This window comes from Hippopotamus amphibius, chromosome 2 (assembly GCF_030028045.1).
Source record: "Hippopotamus amphibius kiboko isolate mHipAmp2 chromosome 2, mHipAmp2.hap2, whole genome shotgun sequence".
In the NCBI taxonomy this organism is placed as follows: Eukaryota; Metazoa; Chordata; class Mammalia; order Artiodactyla; family Hippopotamidae; genus Hippopotamus; species Hippopotamus amphibius.
The window spans coordinates 69954955-69977716 of record NC_080187.1 but is presented as its reverse complement, the minus strand read 5'-3'; the positions used below and the strand labels follow the sequence as shown (position 1 = coordinate 69977716).

The 22762-nt window shown below is 41.3% G+C and overlaps 1 protein-coding gene across 1 annotated transcript in view; it reads right to left on the bottom strand.

Moving 5' to 3' along the window:
• SLC28A3 (solute carrier family 28 member 3) overlaps positions 1–22762 on the bottom strand; it is a 62877-nt gene that overhangs the window by 20455 nt on the left and 19660 nt on the right. The window contains exons 2-6 of the mRNA XM_057723145.1: positions 9254–9352; positions 5933–6015; positions 3078–3169; positions 1466–1655; positions 246–390 (exon numbers count right to left, since the gene is read on the bottom strand). Of these exons, the coding sequence (XP_057579128.1) occupies positions 246–390; positions 1466–1655; positions 3078–3169; positions 5933–6015; positions 9254–9352 (609 nt within the window). The remainder of the gene's footprint in view (positions 1–245; positions 391–1465; positions 1656–3077; positions 3170–5932; positions 6016–9253; positions 9353–22762) is intronic.

Genomic DNA, 22762 nt, shown 5'->3' with positions numbered 1-22762 from the left:
TGACAGGAGAGAATAGCTCACTGGTTGAGCAACTGGAAAATTACTGAGAATGAAAAATGAGAGAATAACAGTACTATTAACATTCAGGAAAAGGGCACCTTCGCCGCTTAACGTATCATAGCAAGGTAAAAAAAATATTGAATAACAGTTCAACTCTCTCATACTCATTATTTTGAGCAAATTACACCTGAGGGGAAAAAAGAGGGGGAAAAAAGACACCCCAAAACGATCGATTTTATACTTACTTTGGTTGGGTGCTTGGAAAATAGAAATGTCAGGATAAGGTACATTATGAGTCCACCGAAGGAGATAAGCTGCTGTTGGCCCAGTTTGGCGGTGTCAAAGACCAGCCAGAAAATAACTCCCAGGATCAGGCAGCCCCAAATCACCCTAAGAGAACCAAGAAGGACGCTTTGGCATTGTGTGTCATGCTAACTTGAACATCTTAATCAGGGTTAAACTAACAAACAAAAAATATTGAGTAATACACCCTGGCACCAGGAAATTATGCTTCTAGAAATTGCAAGAGACTCTTTTTGGTGTAGCTATAAAGGCACATAGTCAAAAAATGAAGCAATGTGTCCCTTTACTCCACAACTCTTGGGCCTTTTGCCGGTTCAAGGATATAAAAAGGGGTTGGAGAGGAGAAAGGATGCTTGGAGAGGCAGTCGAGTGATTTCTTCGTGAGAGCTGCTGGGAGCCTTCACCTCTATTTTGGGAGATGAGTGAAGCGTTACCTTCTTCCCTTCAGGAGAGAGCTTGAAATGTTTTCTCTGCATTGGGTGACCTCACCCAAGCCTCAGAGAGCTAAGTCAGACTTTAGACCGGGTTCTGACTCCTTCCAGAATCTAGTGGGTGTGACAGGACTGACTCAGTGAATGGCAGAGCCAGAGAGGGTGTGCCATTGGGATTGTACAACCCTGGTTTATTAGTCCGAGAATGTGTGAACTTTCCTAGTAGATCCCATGTGGGCCACAGTGGGGAGAATAGGTTCTGGGTCCTACCGTGTAGGGCCACTTGGAAAGAGAGGAAGTCCCACAGAGACAGGCTGAAAGAAAAGCCCTATATGGTCACTTGCAGAACAGGAGGTTCTATAAGAGAGAGTTGGCTTTACTAATTCACAGACCCTTCCTTCCAAAGAGGCCAGCTTCGTGCCCAGAGCAGAAAGCCACCTCTCCAAGTCAGAACCGTCCCAACTTTTGGACAACATTTTATCATTTAGTGGCACTTGAAATTAAAGCAGTTTGTAGGGACATTTGAGCACATCTTGCATGAGTCATGCCTTACCTAGGCCTTGATGCCCTGCTTGTAAAATGAAGGCATTTTTTAAACAGATTATTCCCTAGCTTGTTTCTAGCTTCAATATGCCATTAATGAGGAAGAAATTTCAGAATAAATGTATGGAACAGTGTTGGAAAAGACTAACACGCCTCTCAACTGCAATGAGAGAACTAAGTACATTTACCACTTCAGCCAGAACCAATGGTTGTCCAGAAGCCTTTGGCCAGGAGACAGGAATTCTGCGAGTCGAGCCTCATATTTGGCCATGAAGTGATCCCAGACCACAAAGAAGATGGCAACCACCGTGATCACGAAAAGAGGAAGGGCTCTGTGAAAGTTCAGCACGCAGGCCGCAATCACCAGAGCCAGGTAACCTGTCCAGGAAGCAGACACAGACAGTGAACATCACCAGATCAGCTGGAGACCAGCCTCCAGTGCTGATCTGGCTCAGTCAAGGGCACGTTCAGTCAGGAAACCACCGAACGCAGGCGTGCTCTTGATATAGCTATTGGCGCCTCTGATTATAAGGACTATATTTTGGGTTTTTAAAAAATTTTTAAGCAGTCTCACAAAGAATGCTAAGAGGACAGGGTGCTAGGTCTTTCTTCTCAAAGAACCTTCTGAATTCTTGAATCTTGTTGCTTGATCACTGGGGCTCTTGCTTGGTACTAATTTCTCTGATATTCAGACTCAGCAGGTGAGCTTCTATCAGGGAAAAGTCAGGCACCAAAGCAACCACTGGCAAAAAGGAATTGAGTCTCCTAGTTAACAGGCCAGATTTGGCCTAAGCTTGAGTAGGAAACTCTCTGAGGGCCACAACAACAATCTCTAAGTGCACAGACTCTCTAAAGGAAAGAGGTGGGGGATGACCAAGGTGATGGCTTTTGAAGAGGAGATTTTAGGCTAAGAACGACAAGGTTTTCCATCAAAGGTCGGCAAACGTGGCTTTGTTTGCAAGTTTAATTTGGCTTACTACTTGTTTTTGTAGGTGGCAAGTACAGTTGTATTTGTATATTTGTATTCTGCAAATAAAGTCTCCTTGGCACACAGCCACACCATCTGCTTACTTTGTACTACAATGGCATAGCTGTGTGGTTTTGAGTATGGTCTGCAAAATACTCTCTGGGCCGATACAAAGAAAGCTTTCAACCCTGCTTACTCCCTATTCTGGCTATGTGAGCACTGGAAAATTACTGACCTCCGGGGGCAGGGGGGGGCGGGCAGCAATCTTGGATTAATGCCTGTGGACTTGGGTGGGAGGGTTCACACTTTATAGATAGGAGTGTTCTTTGAAATGGGCCCTGGAGCCCTTTGTTTGCAGGGAGTCAAAACAGGACACCTGCTCATCTGTGAAGACAGTCTGGTCCTGCTTTCAGGTGAGAGGAGTGGGCCACATGACCCTAGGTTCCTCATCATGTTGTGTTCTTGTAAAGCATTAATTGATCGCTTATATCACCTCTTCAGTTAGGTTTCTGCCTTGTAATCCTCACCATGTTTTCCAGCTACCTGAATTTGCATTATCCAACCCTCAAATCCATACCACAATAACAAAGTCGTGAGAGTAGGTGACCTAAAAAGTTAGCTGCTGGCTGCACAAACAGGACAGGGAAGCTATCTACGTGGGCATCCTAAGCTGAGACCTGCCACTCAGCAGCTTCCTGGTTAAATTCTCTCCTCTCTGGATGATTCAGTGAAGTCCAGGGGAAGGAAAAGATTTATTTGTTTTCTAGAGGATACCAACATTTGAGAGATCCTGGAAAAGAGACATTGATATCCCATCCCCTTTTGTTATTTACCTGCTATTAAAATGCCCCAGATGATGTACTTAAGGGTTGCTTTGTGTTCCCTACAAAAATCATAAACCGTGCCACACTTTCTTTCCAGGCACCTGTAACAACACAAAAGCAAGAAGGCAGGGAGAGGTAAACACCACATACAGGACATAACCTGGCACGCTAAAGCTAGATAAGGCTTTGTAACTCAAGCAGGCAAACACATTCATGAAGTATGTGTCCTACAAAATAGAGATAAGAAACTCATTTCATTTTAGACAAAAATCAGCCATGGTTTGGATCAACCTTTGCTGAATGGATGTGCCAAGCCCTGAGGAATTACAGAGATGCAGAAAACGTGCTCCTGGAATTAAAGCAGGGGACAGGATAACTAACCAAAAGCTGAGAATAAACCATAGGATGGGAGTGTTTCTCACTAGGGGAGGAGGGCCTCCACCAGCTTGTAAGCTCTCATGTAATTGTTGACTTAAAAAAAAAATCCAATGAACTCTCCTCCCTTCTGGTTCCCAAAGTGTGAGCAAGCTGGTGATTCCCTGTCCTAGAGCACCACCCTCTCGAGCGGGAGGCTGACGGACTTCACAGGATGCTTAAGTGTAACGTAGGATTTCGGGGATTTGAGGGCTTTGTTAACCAATGGGTTGTCATTTAGCTTTCTCAGAAGGTTCTGGAATTGTTGGTGTCTTTGTTTCTGCCCAGAGCTTTGTTACGGGTAGTGTGTGGTGTGTGAACCATCTGTGCATCTGATCACTTCTTCTGGGGAGGCTGGTGTCCAGCAGTGAGGGAGTCTGGAGAGGCCACCGGCCTGCATCCGCAACAACTGCCCTTCCTTCTCCTAGGTGCTCCTGGCTGCCCCCATCCCCGCGCTTGCTCTGAAACGTGGCTTGCCTGCACAAGCCTCTTTCCTCAGTGTGCCTTCTAGCAGGGGCTCTCCTGCTCCTACTTGAGGCCGAATGGAAGGGATTTACTCTCACATTTAATCACGACCACTTCCAGGCCACTGGACAGGATTTCTAAAACACCCCCTTCTCCCGTATAGAAGATTCCCAGTCCCCAGGATCTCAAAGGACTCAGCCCCATGCTGGGAGCTCCCATCCCCTGGTGAACACCTCCAGTTCCCTTCCCTCCACCAGTCACGCCCATGTGTCCAGGTCTCAGTCCACTTCACGTTTCAGGGCACAGATTAAGCCCTTTGCTTCTACAAAGCCTCCCTGCATTTCCTCAGACAGTCATTCCTCTACAACCTATTTCTACTGTCTCCTTGGATTGTGTTTTGTTATGATGCCTTAACTGACTGTAACTTCGTGGAGAACAGATGTCTGTGAGCTCAACACTGGCATCTTGGACATTAAGAGTGCTTGACAGGCCTTTGTCAGATTCTTAGATAAATGAAATGGGAGTGCATATTGCTTTTCTGGAACAATATTTTACAGCTCTGGGTTGGGACCCATTAGGGGGTTGTGAAGTCAGTCACACAGTGAATGATAACCATCCTTAAACAAAAGAATAGGACATCTCACATACCTTAAATAAAAAAAAAATTTACTGCTGATAAATAAATAAATGCATTTTTAAAAAAGAACTAAAAAAAAAAGAATAGGACATCTCAGAGTGTATCATACATGGTGCTGACACATTACTTCATGAAACTTTTGTCTTATATATGTGTGTGAATACGTGTACTGAGAATTAGAAACATGGTTCTAGAACATATTGAGGGAATATAAGTATAGTAAAGAAATTTTCATGATCTAATTTAGGAAAGGCTGCTGATGAATCACCTCCAGCTGTGGATATAGTGCAGGAAAGTAGCAGCGTTGGACGGCAACATTTAATAGGGCACATCAGTGTACCCTAGGTTGACTTTATCAGATTTTTTAATTGCAGGGAGTGTGTATAGTCATCACAGCAATCTGACACTGCATAGAAGGAAGTAGCTAGCAATAGTCGCTTTGGCCATTTGGTTATCTAGGCTGAATGACTCCCAACCTCCTGGTGGTTGTTTTCCATGCGTTAACATTGATTGAAACCTGAGTACCTGGGACCACACAAGAGAATCTCTCAGTCCCCAGGGTCAGAGATTCATAAAGTAGAACAAAGGAGGAAACTAAGTTCAGGTTTCCAAAGTGGTAAATATTCTTGATGATGTATATGTGACAAGAGCTTTCGGTCCTAATTCTGACCGACTCCCTCTTCTGATACATAAAAACAAAGTCCCCCAGAGACTCAGGAATTTACACCAAATTTAAATAAGAATTAAGAAAATTTACAATTACTTTCATGTTATGATAGAGTACTAGACAATCATGGACTAGGAATCAGAAGCTGAAATTTAAATTAGCTTTGTTCCACTCCAGCTGACTAACCTTGGCTGAGTCACTTCTCTGAGCTTCATTTTTCTGATCCCCAAAATAAAAATAATAATTTGTCTCTCCTGCTAATAGGTGATAAGGACTTGGAATATTTCCACTATATGACAAGGCAAGAGCAAGTTTGTTGGGATTTAAAGTGAATTGGATTTTGAGAAATCAATTGCTTATTGACTGAACATGGAGAAAATGAATTAACTACTTTTGTATGCACTGGAACAATTAGTTGTCAATTTACGGCTTTAATTAGAAGATCGTCCTGAATATTGGGTCCCCAAGACATCAGCAGTTTGAATTTACCGTGTTGATTATTCTAGAGCTCCATTAATTTTTCTGAAAATGGTGTCGGGTGGGTAGTAACGAGGGGAGATTGGTGGTGACCATCTCTCATAAATCATAATGAATGTTAAAAATTAGATGAGAATTAAAAAAGTGGCAAAACCACCTTGCTTAGGAGGTAAGTGTGGTTATTTCTGTGGTTTAAACCTGTACCCTTTTTGATGCGTCTCTTGGTCATCCTCCTCATCTTCATCCTTTCTTGGAGAATCCTGCTCAATGGTGACTTGCTCTTCGCCCTCGAAATCAAACATTGGAACAGAGAAGGAATGATGAGAATCCTGAGTGTAATGGACTCTGATCTCTTTTGCTCAGAATTTTGGCAAGGAAATTTTTCCAAAATGTCCTTTTAAATTATTATGCAAGGTGATGGCTCCAATTATCTATGCACAGACATTTTTCCCCTTATGACAAAAAAATCCAGGTTCATACATCTCTCCCTCTACTTCAGAAGGAACCATTGGTATTTTCTCCATTTCTTTAAGGAATAGGCTAATAGCTCTGCTTTTAGTTCTTGTCTCTACTGTAATCATTCAACTCCCGCTCTGTTTTTGGGCAAGTGCTAAATGAAGTTAATACCAGAGGCTGTGTAAATCTCCTTTTATACTGTGCCAGCCCCAGTTTCCAAAGGACTGAGACCAAGGCTGTTTTTATTTTCCTGGCAGCCTGAGGCTTGGTCTGCAGATATGACCAGTAGCTCAGCATCTTCAAGAGCTGTTAAACTACCTTTGGGAACTGGGGTTCTTCTATCAGTTGGGTTAAAAGGAACTATTTCCCTTACTCAGCTAGCCCTTGCTTTAATTAATTGAGTGAAGTACATATCTGGGCTACCTTTTATGGACAGTCTTTCCAGGTACTGTTTGAGCTCTGATATATCCATGACCCATCCTATTCTTGTGAGGGTGGAGAGGATTTCCTACCTCCCATCATTTTTCAATAATGTCTCAAACAGGCCCAGCTATTGTAAGCAAAGGCAAGGGAAAGTTGGGAGAAAGTTGGCAGATGTGGAGCAGTTTTGAACATGCTCTAAGAGGTATAATACCAAATCTCAGAGTTAGTTTTTTTGTCAGATCCCATGAGGACTTCGATTCTCTTTACTTTAACAACAACAATAACAAAAACAACAGAGAAATTAGTTATTAGCATGTCTCTGAGCTGAAAGGATCCTCAGAGATCATAACGTCCTTGATGTCAAACTCCCATTATACTCCTGACTTAGGCTGCCTTCACGTTCTGGGCTGGGCCTCGGGTTCTAGGAAGGTGAGGGATGATTATTATAGAGACCAGCTGAGTCCAAGCTGCAGCTGCTAAAGTCAGGAGTAGAGACAAGCCTTATGCATTTTCCTCACCTAACACCAAGCTTGTCCAATAGTCAAAGTCTGGTAAATTTTTGATTTAAATGATCATAATTATTATTTTCTTAGGGTGAAATTGTCCCAAGTTACCTACTTGGAATGTCTAGCATTCCTATTGTTTTCTTTGATTTTTCCAACCCTTTCTCATCTTTAAAACAAAACAAAGCAGAGCAAAGCAAAGCAAAACAAAACAAAAAATAAAACAAAACAAAACAAAACAACAAAAACTTCTTGACCCCACAGTCGGGGGACATCTACCCCTCCTCCTTCCCTTCACAGCCAAACCAGTGGAAAGAGTTGCCCTTACTTTTAGTGACACTCCTTCATGTCCTGCTCACTTCTCAACCCACTGTGACCAGACTTCTATTGAGATGGCTTCTGCTAAGGTCACCTGCCAAGGTCACCTAAGGACCACACTGTTGCCAAATTCAGTAGCTACTCCTCAGTCTTCGTATTTCTGTTTGCAGTAATACCTAATTTTTTTGTTTTTGACTTCTTTTGGTGAAACAATTTTTAAAAAAAGACGTTTAAGAGCAGTTTTATTTAGGTTCATAGCAAAATTGAGGGGAAGGTACAGAGATTTTCCATCCATTTCCCTCCCCTCCCCCATGCAGGCTTCCCCATTATTGACTTCCCCACCAGAGTGGTACAGGTGTTACAAAGTTTGTAATTTTCATCGGGGCTCACTCTTGGTGTTGTATATTCAGTGGGTTTGGACAAGTATTTAATAACATGTATCAACCATCATAGTATCATACAGAGTATTTTCACTGCCCTAAAAATACTTTGTGCCTTTTCATCCCTTCCTCCCATCTTGGCAGATGGTGATCTTTTTACTGTCTCCACAGTTTGCCTTTTCAGAACATCATATAGTGGTAACCATATAGTATGTAGCCTTTTCAGATTGCTTCTGTTACTTAATAATACACATGTAATGCTCCCCCCATGTCTTTTCATGTATTGATAGCTCATTGTTTTTAGTGTTGAATAATATCTCATTGTTGGGATGGACCACAGTTTATTTATCCTTTCACCTACTGCAGGACATCTTGGTTGCTTCCAGGTTTTGGCAATTATGAATTAAGCTACTATAAGCATCCGTGTGCAGGTTTCGGTGTGAAAAGAAGTATTGTTTTCTCTTTTTTTGGTTGAAGAATGCTTAGTGATATGAACACTGTTACAATATATTAAGTGAAATAGACAATTACCAAATAATATGAAAGCATGATCCTAATATATGTGAAATGTGCCTGTTGATGTATATGTACTTGTATTAAAGCAAGCTATATTCTAATATGTTAGGCACTGTTTTTTTTTTCTGGAATTATAGGTCATTTTTTGTGTTCCATATTTTGCTGCAATAATATTTCAAATTTTCTACTTCAGATAAGTTATTCTTTTTATCATGAGCAAACTCCCCCCAAAATCTGGCACCCAAAAGTACTTTTTAAAGGATGATATGTATATGTAATTTGCTCCCTTTTTAGCAGCAGAAGGCTCTCTTCAAATGAGATTCTTATACCTGTAACTTATATAATATTATACACCAACTATACTTCAATAAATTTTTTTTAATTAAAAAAATCTATACTCAGTGAAAAAATCCTTCAAAAGGGAGCACATAATAAAGATATTTTCAGGCAAACAAACAAAAAAATGAGATTCTACCCAGAATTCAGTATATAAAAGAAAGAAGAGGTGACATTATCACAGAGAGCCTCAGCTTGCTGTGTACACTTAGATGTCGCTGAGGAACCATAAGGTGTGATGAACACAGTTTCAGAACCATGTCTTATAACCTTCCTCTTGTCTGCCTCATTTACCTTACAATTGAGATGTTTTTGTTGAAGCCAGTGCTTTCTGCCTGGAGTTTGGAATCTGTAATAGTGACGTGTCAGAGCAAGCTTAGGTACTCTCCCCATCAGAGAACTCTTAGGACAGGTGTATAAACACAAAATATTTGTTTGGCACATGTGTTTTCCTCATGACTCTGCCTTACACACTCCAATTACCATTTAACTCATTCCTCTGAGTGCCAGCTGAGTGCCACGCTTTCTGTCCCCATAGCTGTTGCACAGCGGTTACCATGGTAATAGGTTCACTCACTGCTTTCCAGCCCTACCTGTTTGCCGTTTTCGTGCTCTCTGTTTTGCACAACTCTGCTCCTTAGTGAGTTGTCATTTCCTGATGTGTTCTGGTTTTCAAAGCAGTCTTCATCACTCTAAGAAAAAGTACAGATTGCAAAAATAAAATTTCAGAGCCAAAAAACTAATGTTCTTTCAGTGACTGATACCCAAAGACTTTTGAGGGATGGAATGACAAAGATGAGGTGTTTAGATGAGTCAGCTGATTAAAGAAATGATTACTTAAGCTTGACACATAAAGAAACATAGAAGATTTTTTAAAAATTTAATTTACTGTCTGTAGAAGCCACATAAGGAAAAAGAAAATTATCTCAATCTAGAAATGTAAAGCCTCTTGTTTTCTTTTTCTTTCTTTCTACCCTTTCTCTCTCCCTTTCTTTCTTTCCTCTTTTCTTTTTCTTTCTTTCTTCCTTTCTTTCTTTCTCTCTCTCTCTCTTTCTTTCTTTCTTTCTTTCTTTCTTTCTTTCTTTCTTTCTTTCCCCTTCCTTCCTTCCTTCTTTCTTTCTTTTTCTTTCTTTCTTTCTTTCTTTCTTTTTCTTTCTTTCTTTCTTTCTTCCTTTCTTTCTTTCTTTCTTTCTTTCTTTCTTTCTTTCTTTCTTTCTTTCTCTCTCTCTCTCTCTCTCTCTCTCTCTCTCTTTCTTTCTTTCTTTCTTTCTTTCTCTGTCTCTCTCTTTCTTTCTTTCCTGCTTTCTTTCTTTCCTTCCTTTTTCTTTTGCCGCTTGGCTTGCAGGATCTTAGTTCCCTGACCAAGAATTGAACCCATGCCCCCTGCAATGGAAGCATGGAATCCTAACCACTAGACCACCAGGGAATTCCCTAAATCTTTTTGTTTTCTAATATGATCTTACAGTACATATGCTTGCTGGTACCAAAAATGTGTTTTAGTTAAAAATTTGGATCACTTATATTTCACTTATATTTTTTTCCTTAAAGATATGAATGTTTTAAGTACAATTGAACACTAACAAATGCCTAAATGTTTTGCATTTTTCTACTTCTTTGATTAAACATGTTTTTGACCACTTTCTCTGCTTCTGATCTTTCTTTCCTCCAGATCTGTCTATATTCCTTCTTTGCTACTCTTCCTACATAATAAAATGAGTCTCCTGGCCTCCAGAGTCAATTGCACACCCCTAGGCACAGTTCAGGGCTGCACGATTCTGCTCGTTCTTCTCACTCTGCTCGCCTTGCAGGCACCATAAATGAGCACCCAGCCAAACAGAACTACATGTCCTTCTCCAAGCCCAGGCCAAGTTCTCCTGCCCAGGGCTTGCCATATTCTCTCTGCTCTCCAGCAAAATTATAAAATATCAGCAGTTCCTTATATGACAAGATTTAAAGATGGATGGTTCAACCAAGGACTGTGTTGACCTGAAAAATGCATGTATTGTACTGAAGGTCATTATTTATATTTGAAACATGGATGCTTTTGGTTTGTGTTGTTATGATAGAAAAGATTGGTATGGTCCAACCTGAGGAGGACAGAAAGAAACAAGGAGGACAGAAAGAAACAAAGTTGCTGGGTCTAGGCCATGTAGCTTTCTAATAAGCAGAGCTGAGATGAGCGTGCAGGTTTCCAATCTCCTTTCCAATACATCACACAGACTTTCAAATTATAAAAACAAAACAAAATGTAGTAAACCATGGGCCAGATAATTTTATCCTTAGATGTTGGATTTATGAGATGTTAAAATATATTTGGTTTGGTTTAAAGCATTCTCTGGTAGCAATGAGCATAAGGAAAAAATGGCTTCTTTTGTGAGACCAATTTTACTTTTACTTTTTTTGATTTTACTTTAACAAACTGAGTGGAGTTTGCCCTAGGAGGGATACACTGACCCCTTACTTCTTTTTCCAAATGTGACAAAAAGCTGGTTCATTTTTCCTTTACCTTTTTTGGGTGGGTCCAATCTTTCTCCCATCTCATCCCAACTAGACATTTTATATGGTACTTCATTCCAAGTAAGGCAGCAGATAAACAGTGTCAGGTAGGTGCCTATATCTTTTCAGGAAATGTTCCCGGCTAGCCCTGTAGGCTGTGACCATGTCTTTGAAAAAGGAACAAGTGATGATTTTGATTGAGTTTGATTTTAACTTTAGATCTCCGGTTGGCCCCACAGACCTAGAAAAAAAAATGCAATTCCAACTTGTATTGCATGTTCCATTTATTGAAACACAAGAGTGTATAAATGTGAATAAAATCTAATTTCCTGCATACACATGATTTATGCATAAAAGTTTTATGGCCAAACTGCTTTCTTGTGTTCCAGGCGCTTATACCTTACTTTAGCCCAGTTCCTTGCACATAGCAGATACTAACAATTATTTTCTGAATTAGTGAACTGTGGTGACTTTAACACAGCACTATCTAGTGCAGCAATGTAGTCCCTCTGGATACTTGGTATCAAAATATAGTGGTTGCAGATGCAGAGAATGGACTGGAGGACACGAGGATGGGAGGGCGGGGGGGGCCGAAGGGGAAACGGGGACGAAGTGAGAGAGTAGCATAGACATATATATACTACCAACTGTAAAACAGATAGCCAGTAGGAAGTTGCTGTATAACAAAGGGAGATCAACTACCTCAAAAACTGGTACAAGAGTATAAAGCAATTATATTCCAATAAAGAACTTAAAAAATAAAATAAAATAAAATAAAAATGTAGTGGTGTGTGGGAGACAATATATATAATGTGGAAAGACGACAAAGTGTTGCTAATTGCTGAAGCTGGCTGATGGGCACTTAGGGACTCCTTTCACTATTCCTACTTTCATGGGTGCTGAAAATTTGCTAAGTTAAAAATAAAACCCAGCAGGCGTTGGTGGAAAAACGTGGCACAGGTAACCGAGGGGGCTTGGTCCTTTGGGCTCCTAATTACACGTGTGACACCAGGCAGGTCACATCTTCTTATGCCTCCATCCCTCCATCTAAACAACATAGATTCGACTTGGTGTTCTTATGGTGCCTTCCAGAATCCTGACATTTTCTGGTTCCAAGAGCTTCAGCTTCTTGGTGCTGATTATTCCTGCCACCTGGTGGCAGAATCTGAGAATTCCTTGTGAAACACGAGGGTGGAGCTGGCCTTTTTTTTTTTTCTTTCTATTTATTTATTTGTTTGTTTGTTTTTATTTATTTTTTTAAACTCTTTACTGGAATCTATTTGCTTTACACTCTTGTACCCGTCTCTGAGGTACACCAAAGTGAATCAGCTGCATCTACACACATATCCCCATATCCCCTCCCTCCCGCGACTCCCCCCCACCCTCCCCGTCCTGGCCCTCCAAGGCATCTCCCATGAAGTTACTCTCCTTTCGTTATACAGCAACTTCCCACTAACTATCTGTTTTACAGCTGGTAGTGTAAATATGTCTATGCTGCTGTCTCACCTCGTCCCAGCTTCCCCTTTGCCCCCGCCCCACCTGCTCTGTGTCCTCAAGTCCGTTCTCTACATCTGCATCTTTATTCTTGCCCTGTCACTAGGTTCATCAGTACCATTTCTTCAGATTCCATATATATGTGTTAGCATACAGTATTTGTCTTTCTCTTTCTGGCTTACCTCGCTCTGTATGACAGACTCTAGGTCCATCCACCTCATGACATATAGCTCCATCTCATTCCTTTTAAGGTTAATGAAAGAGGAAGGGGGCGGAAGGGGAGGATTGGGATGGGGTGGGGGTAAAGTGGGAGGAAGTGGGGGACAAGAGCAGCTCTGCATGTGTTAGTGACACGTAACGGGGTTGTTTTACCCCTGCTAGAGTACACGCCTTGGCTTTTTAGGGTTTTAAGAGGAACAGTATCTCCTGGTTGAGGATTTCCAACAGAGACAATGGGGATGTCTGTGGGTGTTAATTGGTGCCTGAAAAATAACCCTTAAAGACACCTGTTTCTCTGCTTCTTTTTAAATTGGAGTCATGGGGGCTATAATAGGTGGCCCATAATTACTTCTTAGCCCATTGTTTCTTTCCATCTATTTAGCAATAAGGATGAGTAAACAGGTTAGTGCACTGGACTCCCACAACCATGACTGTATTCTCGGTGCACACCTGTCCGCTGAATGGGTAACCATGTTGTGGGTGTCGTGTATGAGTATTTCTAAGCAACTTACAGCACATCGCTTTTAGTTCCTCTCCTTAGTGTTAGCGGCTGGGTGTCCTCCAGGGGATGGTCTGGGATTGGGCCGCCCCCGCCCCGGAGGCAGATCCTTGAGCCAGGAGCACGGTGCTTGCATTTTTTCCTTTACCTGTATTTTTGATCTCAGATGTCCATGCTGTTTGAGCAACTATAGAGCCACAGTGGGTGTTCCAAGAAGTACAGACAGACAGAGGCCTTTTTAAATTAATTTCTTCCTTTCATTCAGTTTCTAAACCATATAGCTTCTGGAACATAGGAGTTGTGAAGACTGAAATCCCCACCCCCCCATCTATTTGTGGTAGGGATCCCCTTCTATAGAATTTTAGCTGAACACATCACCACCCAGAATAAAGGCTATGATTCCAAGCTTCCATTTAACTAGGTTCTGCCCAATGAACTATAGGTAGACGTGGAGCCCTGAGTGGGGCAGCTTGGGGACGATCCTTAAGAGAAGGCTGGCAGGTCCTCTTTGTCCCTTCCATCTTCTCCTCTGTCCTGCTGCCTGGTGTGTGGATTGTTCCAGCCGGGCCATGAACACAAGGGCCCCATCCCAGTGATGTCAAAGTGGTGAACCGGGCGGGGGCGCGGGGGGGCAGGGCTGAAAACCTTGAGCTGTGCTCCCACCCTGGCTCTGTGCTACGCATCTCCTGACTTACCTGCAGGAAACTAACTTTTCCCTTATTATGTTTGATTTTTGCTTTTATGTGCACCTGAACTTACATAATATTTAGTAGGTATAAGACACTGCATGAAACCCTTTACAATGTTTTGTATCAATATTTGATCCTAAGAGGCCTGTGAGGTGGGTACCAGGATCCCCCTTTTTATAGATGAGGAAACTAAGGCAAAGATATGTAGATTACCTGACTCAGGTTGCACAGCCAGAACTAGATGAGATGGAATCTGAACTCAGATTTTCCAACCACAGGCCATATTGTGCTCATGGAGTTTAGCCCTTGGGCCAAGACCCTTTGGCCTTGGGAAGGTCTAAAGACTTAGTAGTGTACCTACAGATTGAATTCCCTTTAAATTAAGAAAGCCTGATTTGGACTCTAGATATTAAAAGATAAGAGTAGACATCAGAAAAGCTACAAACAGTAAATGCTGGAGAGGGTGTGGAGAAAAGGGAACGCTCTTGCACTGTTGGTGGGAATGTCAATTGATACAGCCACTATGGAGGACAGTATGGAGGTTCCTTGAAAAACTAAAAATAGAGTTATCATATGATCCAGCAATCCCACTACTGGGCATATACCCAGAGAACACCATAATCCAAAAAGAAACATACACTCCAATGTTCATTGCAGCACTATTTACAATAGCCAGGACATGGAAGCAACCTGAATGCCCATCAACAGATGAATGGATAAAGAAGATGTGGTATGTATATACAATGGAATGTTACTCAGCTGTAAAAAGGAACGAAATTGGGACATTTGTGAGACATGGATGGACCTAGAGACTGTCATACAGAGTGAAGTGAGTCAGAAAGAGAAAAACAAATATTGTATATTGTACATATATGCAGAATATAGGAAAATGGTACAAATCAACCGGTTTGCAAGGCAGAAACAGAGACATAGATGTAGAGAACAAACATGTGGACACCAAGTGCAGAAAGTGGGGTGGGGGGTTGGGGTGGGATGAATTGGGAGATTGGGATTGCCATATATACATTACTAATAAGAAAAAAAATCAAATTATACACTTTAAATATATGCAGTTTCTTGTATGTCAATTATACCTCAATGAAAGTTCTTAAAGAAATGAAAAAAAAAAAAAAAAAAGAGTAGAAATGACAGAGGTGCTGAAGATTCCAGAAAGGCTTGTGGCTACTTTTAAACTCTATTTAGGTTCTGGAAGTCATTTCTCATGCATGATGTCCTTCCCACCCCACAGACTGGTTCTAAGTCAACTCTGCCCTTTAAAGAACACGAGTGGGCACTCCTGCATTTGTGGGTGGGTCACGTCTCCATGATGAGTTTGACATTCTTTCTGCTTCTAAGTGTACCTGCTCCACTCACTCAGCCTCTGCCTCCCACTCAGCCCTGACTGAGCAGCGTGACTTCTATTTCTCGGCTGCCCTTTCTCTGCTGAGACTTAGCATCACTGTGCCAGGGGCCCTTCCTTATAGAAGCTGCTCTGGCCCCATGTGCTTAACTGCGTGACTGGCCTTGCTGAGGGGGCACAGCTGGGCTTTGAGACCTGGGGAAGAACAGAAATCTCCACTCAAGGAGACCTTGATCCTTTCATTGAACATGGAGCAAATAGGTTTATGAAAGATGGGGATTTCCCAGCAGGCAAAATGAGGTTGAAAAGGACTCTGAGGAGTTGCTGCGAAGTTCTTTCATTTGTTCTAGGGCTTGGCACATTCTAGGGATGTTTGATAATGTACACTGCCAGAACAGATTCGACTGGTGAACGAAGCTCTTTCTAAGTAAGTATGTATGTGTGTATCTATTTTCACATCTTCATACACCTTTTATGCAAACTTCCTGGAAGTGTCGTCCTTGTTATGCAGGCCAGGCCCCAGGCGTAGAAACTGGATTTTAGCCATACAGGCTAACTGTGTTTTATCAACAGGGTGCCACAAAGGCCAGTGACAAAGCTAGAGTGAACAGACTACACCCAAGATGTCAGGCAAAGTAGACTAAGGGTCACCACTTTCCTTGCCTTGATTTATCTCTGTGTTTCCATACCAACCCCTGAGAGCTGAAGGACTGATTTATCTCTGTGTTTGTTTCAAAAGTACCTGGTGTTTGGTAGAGATGCTTTGCAGCTATACTGTGAGAGATTCATGCTTCGAGAGATACACAGTAGTCAGCCACCAGGAGCTGGCTCTGACTTGACCACAGGAAGGTGCCTGTGCAGATGAAATTTGGAGGTATCAAGGAGATACCTTTGCTTCATCACCACGCTAAGATCTCCTCCCAAAGTACTCTGCTAGGCACAATTTTTACTCTGGATTTGTACTCTGCTAGGCACAATTCGTGCCTTGTGCAAAGGAGTGTGGAAGACTGTGCGTGCCCCGGCTGCCCCTGGAAATCTTTCCTAGAGCCTGGAGACCTGTCTGCCTCCTAACCCTCGGAATTTCCTTAACCCCCTCCCTCCAGGGAGAAGGTGCCTTTAGAACACGAGTTCCCCTTCTCCATCCTCTGGCCATTGAATAAAAGCCTGTCTTGCTTGCACCGAACTCAGTTTCATTATTGGCAGCATGAACCTAGGTGAGAAAGAACTCCCTGACTGAGTTGGGGGTGGGGCTTCAGCTTGGCAAGGGCCCCAAGAGGGAGGCCTTGTGTTTAATTCAGTAACAGAAGCAATCAATGTGGTGCATTCTGAGACAGAGGCGTGCCTTAAATGTTTCCATGTAAAAGTCCCAATGTCTGCAACAAAAATGGGAATGTGATGTCATTTGGACTTGGGACTGTGTAAATCTGTATTTTACCCCCTGGACTCTAAGCTGAGAAGCTGGATACTCTGTCCTCTGTTCTCTGCTGAATATCATGTGCCCAGTACAGTGCCAGGCATAGGAGTGCTCAATGACTGTTTTTGAATGAATGGGAAAGGGGATCTCAAACCTATAATAACAGATAAAGCAGTGTCTCTACAAATGGTACTGGAGTAGCATGGAACTGCTTTCTCTGTTTCTTTAAGAAGGTTACCTTATGTTTTAATATTAAGCCTTATGTGTCTAAGTGAAGATGTGGGTAATACATCTCCAATTTCTGTTGCTTTTCTGAGCTTCTTCAAGTGATCTAACCTTTCTGTATCCATTTCTCTGAACAGGGAATGGGACTAGACTAGAAAAACTGTCTAAGTAACTTAAAATTCCAAAATGCAATATAAATAGATGACAGGTAGTGACTCAACATAAATCTTAGATGACTGCTTCTTGGAATATTGATAAATTATCTATATGAATGGGTGCTGCATTATGATAAAAATATTGGGTTCCATGGTCATACCTGGGTTTAAATCCAGCCTTAATTTCTTGAGACCTCATACCCTATTACATGCGAATGTAGCATTCTTTACCTACCTAGTAGGCCAATGTGACCAGTCTGGTGCCACATATAGTAAGTACTCATTGACTTTTATGTTAATTTTATGGTTTACATTGCTACTTGCTTGCTTCTTCTGGGGCATTTAGTCACTTTGTCCTCTTGTTGAAATTTGGCTTGTAAAAGTCAGCATCTGTTCTGTGAATCTAATCTTCAAATTGCAATCACTCCTTTCCCCTCTTTATCCATCTATCTATCTATCTATCTATCTATCTATCTATCTATCTATCTACTTTAAAAATCTACACATGTCAAACATTTTAATGCCATTGCTTTCTAATATTTGCTTCCAAGTTGCACGAGCATTGCCTTGGAACAGCTGCATTTTCAGAGGCAGTATTCCAGAAGCCTCCAATCTTTACCTATTGCTTCTGACCCTCTTGGCTCAGGTAACCTCTGGCTCAAGTCTTGGGTTTACATAATCCTTAATGTGAGGTGATGGGCACTGGTTAGACTGCTCCTCCGTGAGATGTTCCTGTTTTTCCTGCCAGTACCGTGGGAGGAAACCACCTGACCAGCCTGGGGCTCATTGTCACACTGCCCTGGCACAATTCTCTGAATGCTCTGAAGGGAGCTTTGAGTTGGCCACAAGGAGTCAGGCTACAGAACACTGATAACATTCTCCCCCTCGTGATCTTTGTGTGAGCCAGAGGCAAAGGGAACCTCTAATTATAGAGACATAGGGAAAAGTAGAGACTCAGAGCTCTGTATTTGAAAGGGAAAAATTAGAGGAAGGTTTCTATTTGTCGGATTAAAAACACAAATACATTTAAACATGCAAGTACTTATGGAATATGACTTCCATGAGCTTTCTTGAAGAAACTCCTCGAGGAAGAATGAGCCAAACAAATGATAAATGGAGAAATTTTGGCAAAAGAAGTGATGCTATGTTTTGAATCATTTTAATGAATCAAAATCCAAAACAACTCCAGGGAGTAAGATTCCAGAACAAATTATAAACATTATAACCCCTGAAAATGTAGAAAAATGGTCAGAGCACCACTTGAAGGTGAAGGAAACAAAAAAGCTGATTGTAGGATAAGTAGGCCAGTTTCCTCAACTTTTAATTTCTGGGGGCTGGAAGAGATTATAAGTACAGTTTTTAAGAGAAAGGTAAGCACTAGAAGATACACAGTCAGCTAAAATCAAGTGATGGAAGAGAAGGAAGTAAAATAATGGAAAGTAGAAAATATACAAATTTCGTGATTACTCGCAATCTTAAGTTGGTTATAAAAGGAGCCACTAAACAAACAAACAAACAAAATACATCTTTAGAAGAAACCAAACAAAAATAAAGCAAACCAGAGATAGATTTTTAAAATAAATCACAACATCAAATATGATGAGACACGGGAGGGAGGGGATATGGGGATATATGTATAAATACAGCTGATTCACTTTGGTGTACCTCAAAAGCTGGTACAAGAGTGTAAAGCAATTATATTCCAATAAAGAACTTAAAAAATATGATGAGAGAAGCAAGCAAATCGATTTGATTGAGTGGGATGGAATAACAGAACACAACCATATTCTGAAAATGACTCAGGAAGGTAGAACATGTGGTCATCATCTTCACTGATCAAGGCTGAATAGAGGACAAAAAGTCCAATTACCGCATACAAAAAGAAGCCGATGGTCAGGGTACAATCTCACACCCTTTGAAGTATGGCTATCTGTGTAAAAGTGGCATAGGTTAACAAGGGAAACTGGGAGAAGCATCTAGAGACACATTTAAAAAGAGGCTGAGAGAACTCTTTCAGCCTATGACAAGTCAAGTGGGAAAACCAAAATAACAACAAAAAAATAAGAATCTAATGAACATCTCTTGGACGCCAATAAAAGATGTAATATTATGGCCAAGACTGCTAGTTGTCCCCAACATCTATTCCTACCCATTTCCTTTAGAAATACAACCCTGAGTTTTAGCAGGACCTACACCTTCCCAGAAAAAGGCTTATTTCCTAACCTCCCAGTAGTTATGGTGAAGTTCTGCCACTATGATTGAAGATATGCACAACTTCTGGGAAATGTCCTAAAGCAGGAAAGTTGGGGGAGCTGATGGACCTGTTTCAGGATGTTTTAAAATACATAAAATTAAATACATAGGATTAAAAGGAAACCAATTATATTGAAATACAGTTATTAAAATATGGAAATTAATTTGTGATAGAATAATGTATACGCATCTCTATCAACACATTAAAAAACAAGGGAAAAAAACCCAACAAGGTCCAGTGGCAAACTCCAATAACCACCTTAAGTTCAATGCCATGGATGTAAATTATGCAACAGATGATTTTTTTTTCTACTTGTATTTATTAACTCAGTGTAGTGAGGGTCCTTTTGTATCCGTCAGGTACATTTCAAACATGGAGTTTGACCTCCCTTTTGGTCTGTGGAGTGGAATGTGCCCCTTTCTCCTCAGGCCCATGGGAAATGTTTCTCTGCCCACTCCCCACCTGATGTATCTCTTATTTATGAAGCCACCATAAATGGATACATCTGGGAGAATATGGACCTTTTTTTTTTCTTATTTGCTGTTGGAGGTCCTGGTTTTACTTCTGGTGCTGTCCATATTATCATCCAGTAAATCTACCAGTGAGATAAATCAAATAATGCCCAGGAAAAAAGGACTTAACATCTGGTTTATATAGATTATTGAAATAAAGACAAAATGAGTGGACTTCCCTGGTGGCACAGTGGTTAAGAATCCGCCTGCCAATGCAGGGGACATGGGTTCCATTCCTGGTCCAGGAAGATCCTACATACTGTGGAGCAACTAAGCCCGGGAGCCACAACTAAGCCCGGGAGCCACAACTACTGAAGCCCATCACCTAGAGCCCGTGCTCTGAAACAAGAGAAGCCCCCTCAATGAGAAGCCCATGCATCACAAGGAAGAGTAGCCCCCAATCACCACAACTAGAGAAAGCCCACGAGCAGCAATGAAGACCCAACATAGCCAATAAACAAATAAAAATAAAAATAAAAAAGAAAATGAGTGATGATAACTTCCCGCTTCATTGCCCGAGGCTGATGTCATATGATTTTTCTAAAAGAGGTTATTTTTTTCTATCAGAAATCGTCAGAGTCCTGGGTTATATTTAAAAGATGAAACGCAGATTAGCTTCCAATGTAATTCTGGTGCCAGACCATTCAAGCTCAGGTAGGCTGGATAGTGGTTGCTGCACGCAGTGTCCACTTGGTGGTGCCGTTCCACTAATGCTGTAAGATAGAGGTGCCATGAAGGCCAACCCTTGGCCCCACTTTTGGTTCTGGCAGTCTGGAAGCAGGAACCTGGTAAAAACTATTAACATGACCTCATTTCTATATACTCTGAAAGTTTACTTCATATATTGTTGAGGGTAGTTATGTTAATAAATAAATTCAATCCTTGTCAAGAAGCATTCTGAGATCATTGGTCAAATTTGGGACAAATTGAGTACTAAAAAGGGAAAAATGTCAATAATGTGTGCAATTTACCCATGTCAAAAAATAAGATGGGAGAAGAAAGATGGCGGCGAAGTAGAAGGACGTGGAATGCATCCCTCTCCACAGATGCATCAGGAATACACCAAGAGATGCAATAATTCCCACAGAGAACCAGCTGAACATCAGCAAATGACCTCAGACACCAGAAGGGACTGCAAAGATCCCAACATAACTGGCCTTTTTATATATTTCTATTTCTAGCTAAGTTTTTTGCAGTGCTGACTGTATCTCTCCTACCTTCTTTTCATCTCTATCTTTTATACATTTCTATTACTCTCTTTTTCTTTTCATATTTCCAGTCACACTACGCTCTTCTGTTGTCCCATCTTCTACCCTTTTTGAGTTTATTTTATCTTAACATACTTATAAGCAATATTATCAGTCTGCTCTGTTTCCTTGCTTTATTCTCCAGATGACACACTGCTTTGGTTTTTATTATTAGGTTTTGTCTTTATCTTAGTTCTAAGTATAATTGTCTGATTTCATTCTGAGAATCTTCAGTCTGTCTGGTGGTACTCTTGCTCTTTATTATATTTGATCCTAGCTTTCAAAATCTCCCTGGATTTGTGTTTCTGTGTGTGTGTGTTTGTTTGTTTTGTTTTGGTTTTGAATTTCTGTTGGTTTTCTTTTTGATTGTCTGATGGCATACTGGGGTTCTTCTGTCAGGTATTTCTAGTGCCTTATATTCTATTGGATTCAGTATTTGTGTGTCTTATACATGTATGTGTTTCCTTGATTTAGTATTTGTTTGACTCAACACTCTGCCATTAGTCTGGGGCTTGGACAGTCTTCTTTAAACCCCTTTATTGCCGGGACAAGCAACCTCTGAAGTCTGGACTGCTCCATCAGAAGTCAAGTAGGAGGCTCTGGGGAGGGAGCACTGAATCCAGGATGCTAGACTACTGGGGAGTCCTCAGACACAGGGAAGATTAACTGCAGACAACTCTCACAGAGCCCTGTATCAGAGACTCGGCTTTGTCCAACTGTTTGCAACTGCCAGTGCTGGACACCTCACACCAAACTACAAACAAGACAGGAACACAACCCACCCATCAGCACACAGACTACCTAAAGCCATATTAACCTCACAGATACCCTAAAACACACCTCCTGACATGGCCCTGCTCATCAGAGAGAAAAGACACAGAGCCACATACTGGAAAGCAAACACCAGACCCCACCACCAGAAAGCCTACTCAAGACACTGGACAACCCCCACCACAGGGGGCAGAGGGCAGAAACAAGAGGAATTACTGCTAGGCAGCATAGGGAAAGGAGACAGCAAGTCCTATAAATTAGACAAAATGAGAAAACAAAGAAACACCATGCAGGCAAAGGAGCAGGAAAAAGACCCCACAAGACCAAATAAATGAAGAGGAAATAGGAAAATTGCCTGAAGAAAGAATTCAGAATAATGATAGTAAAGATGATCCAAAATCTCAATAACAAAATACAGAAACTATAAGAAACAGATAATAAGGACTCAGAAGAACTAAAGAGCAAACAAACAGTAATGGACAACAAAATAACTGAAATTAAAAATACTCTAGATGATATAAACAGCAGAATAACTGAGGGAGAAGAATGAATAAGTGAGTTGGAAGATAGAATGGGGGAAATAACTGTCACAGAGCAGGAAAAAAGAAAAAAAAGAATGGAAGACAGTCTCAGAGACCTTGCTGACAACATTAAGTGCATGAACATTCGAATCATAGGCATCCCAGAAGAAGAAGAAAAAAAGAAAGAGTCTGAGAAAATATTTGAAGAGGTTATAGTGGAAAACTTCACCAACATGGGAAAGGAAA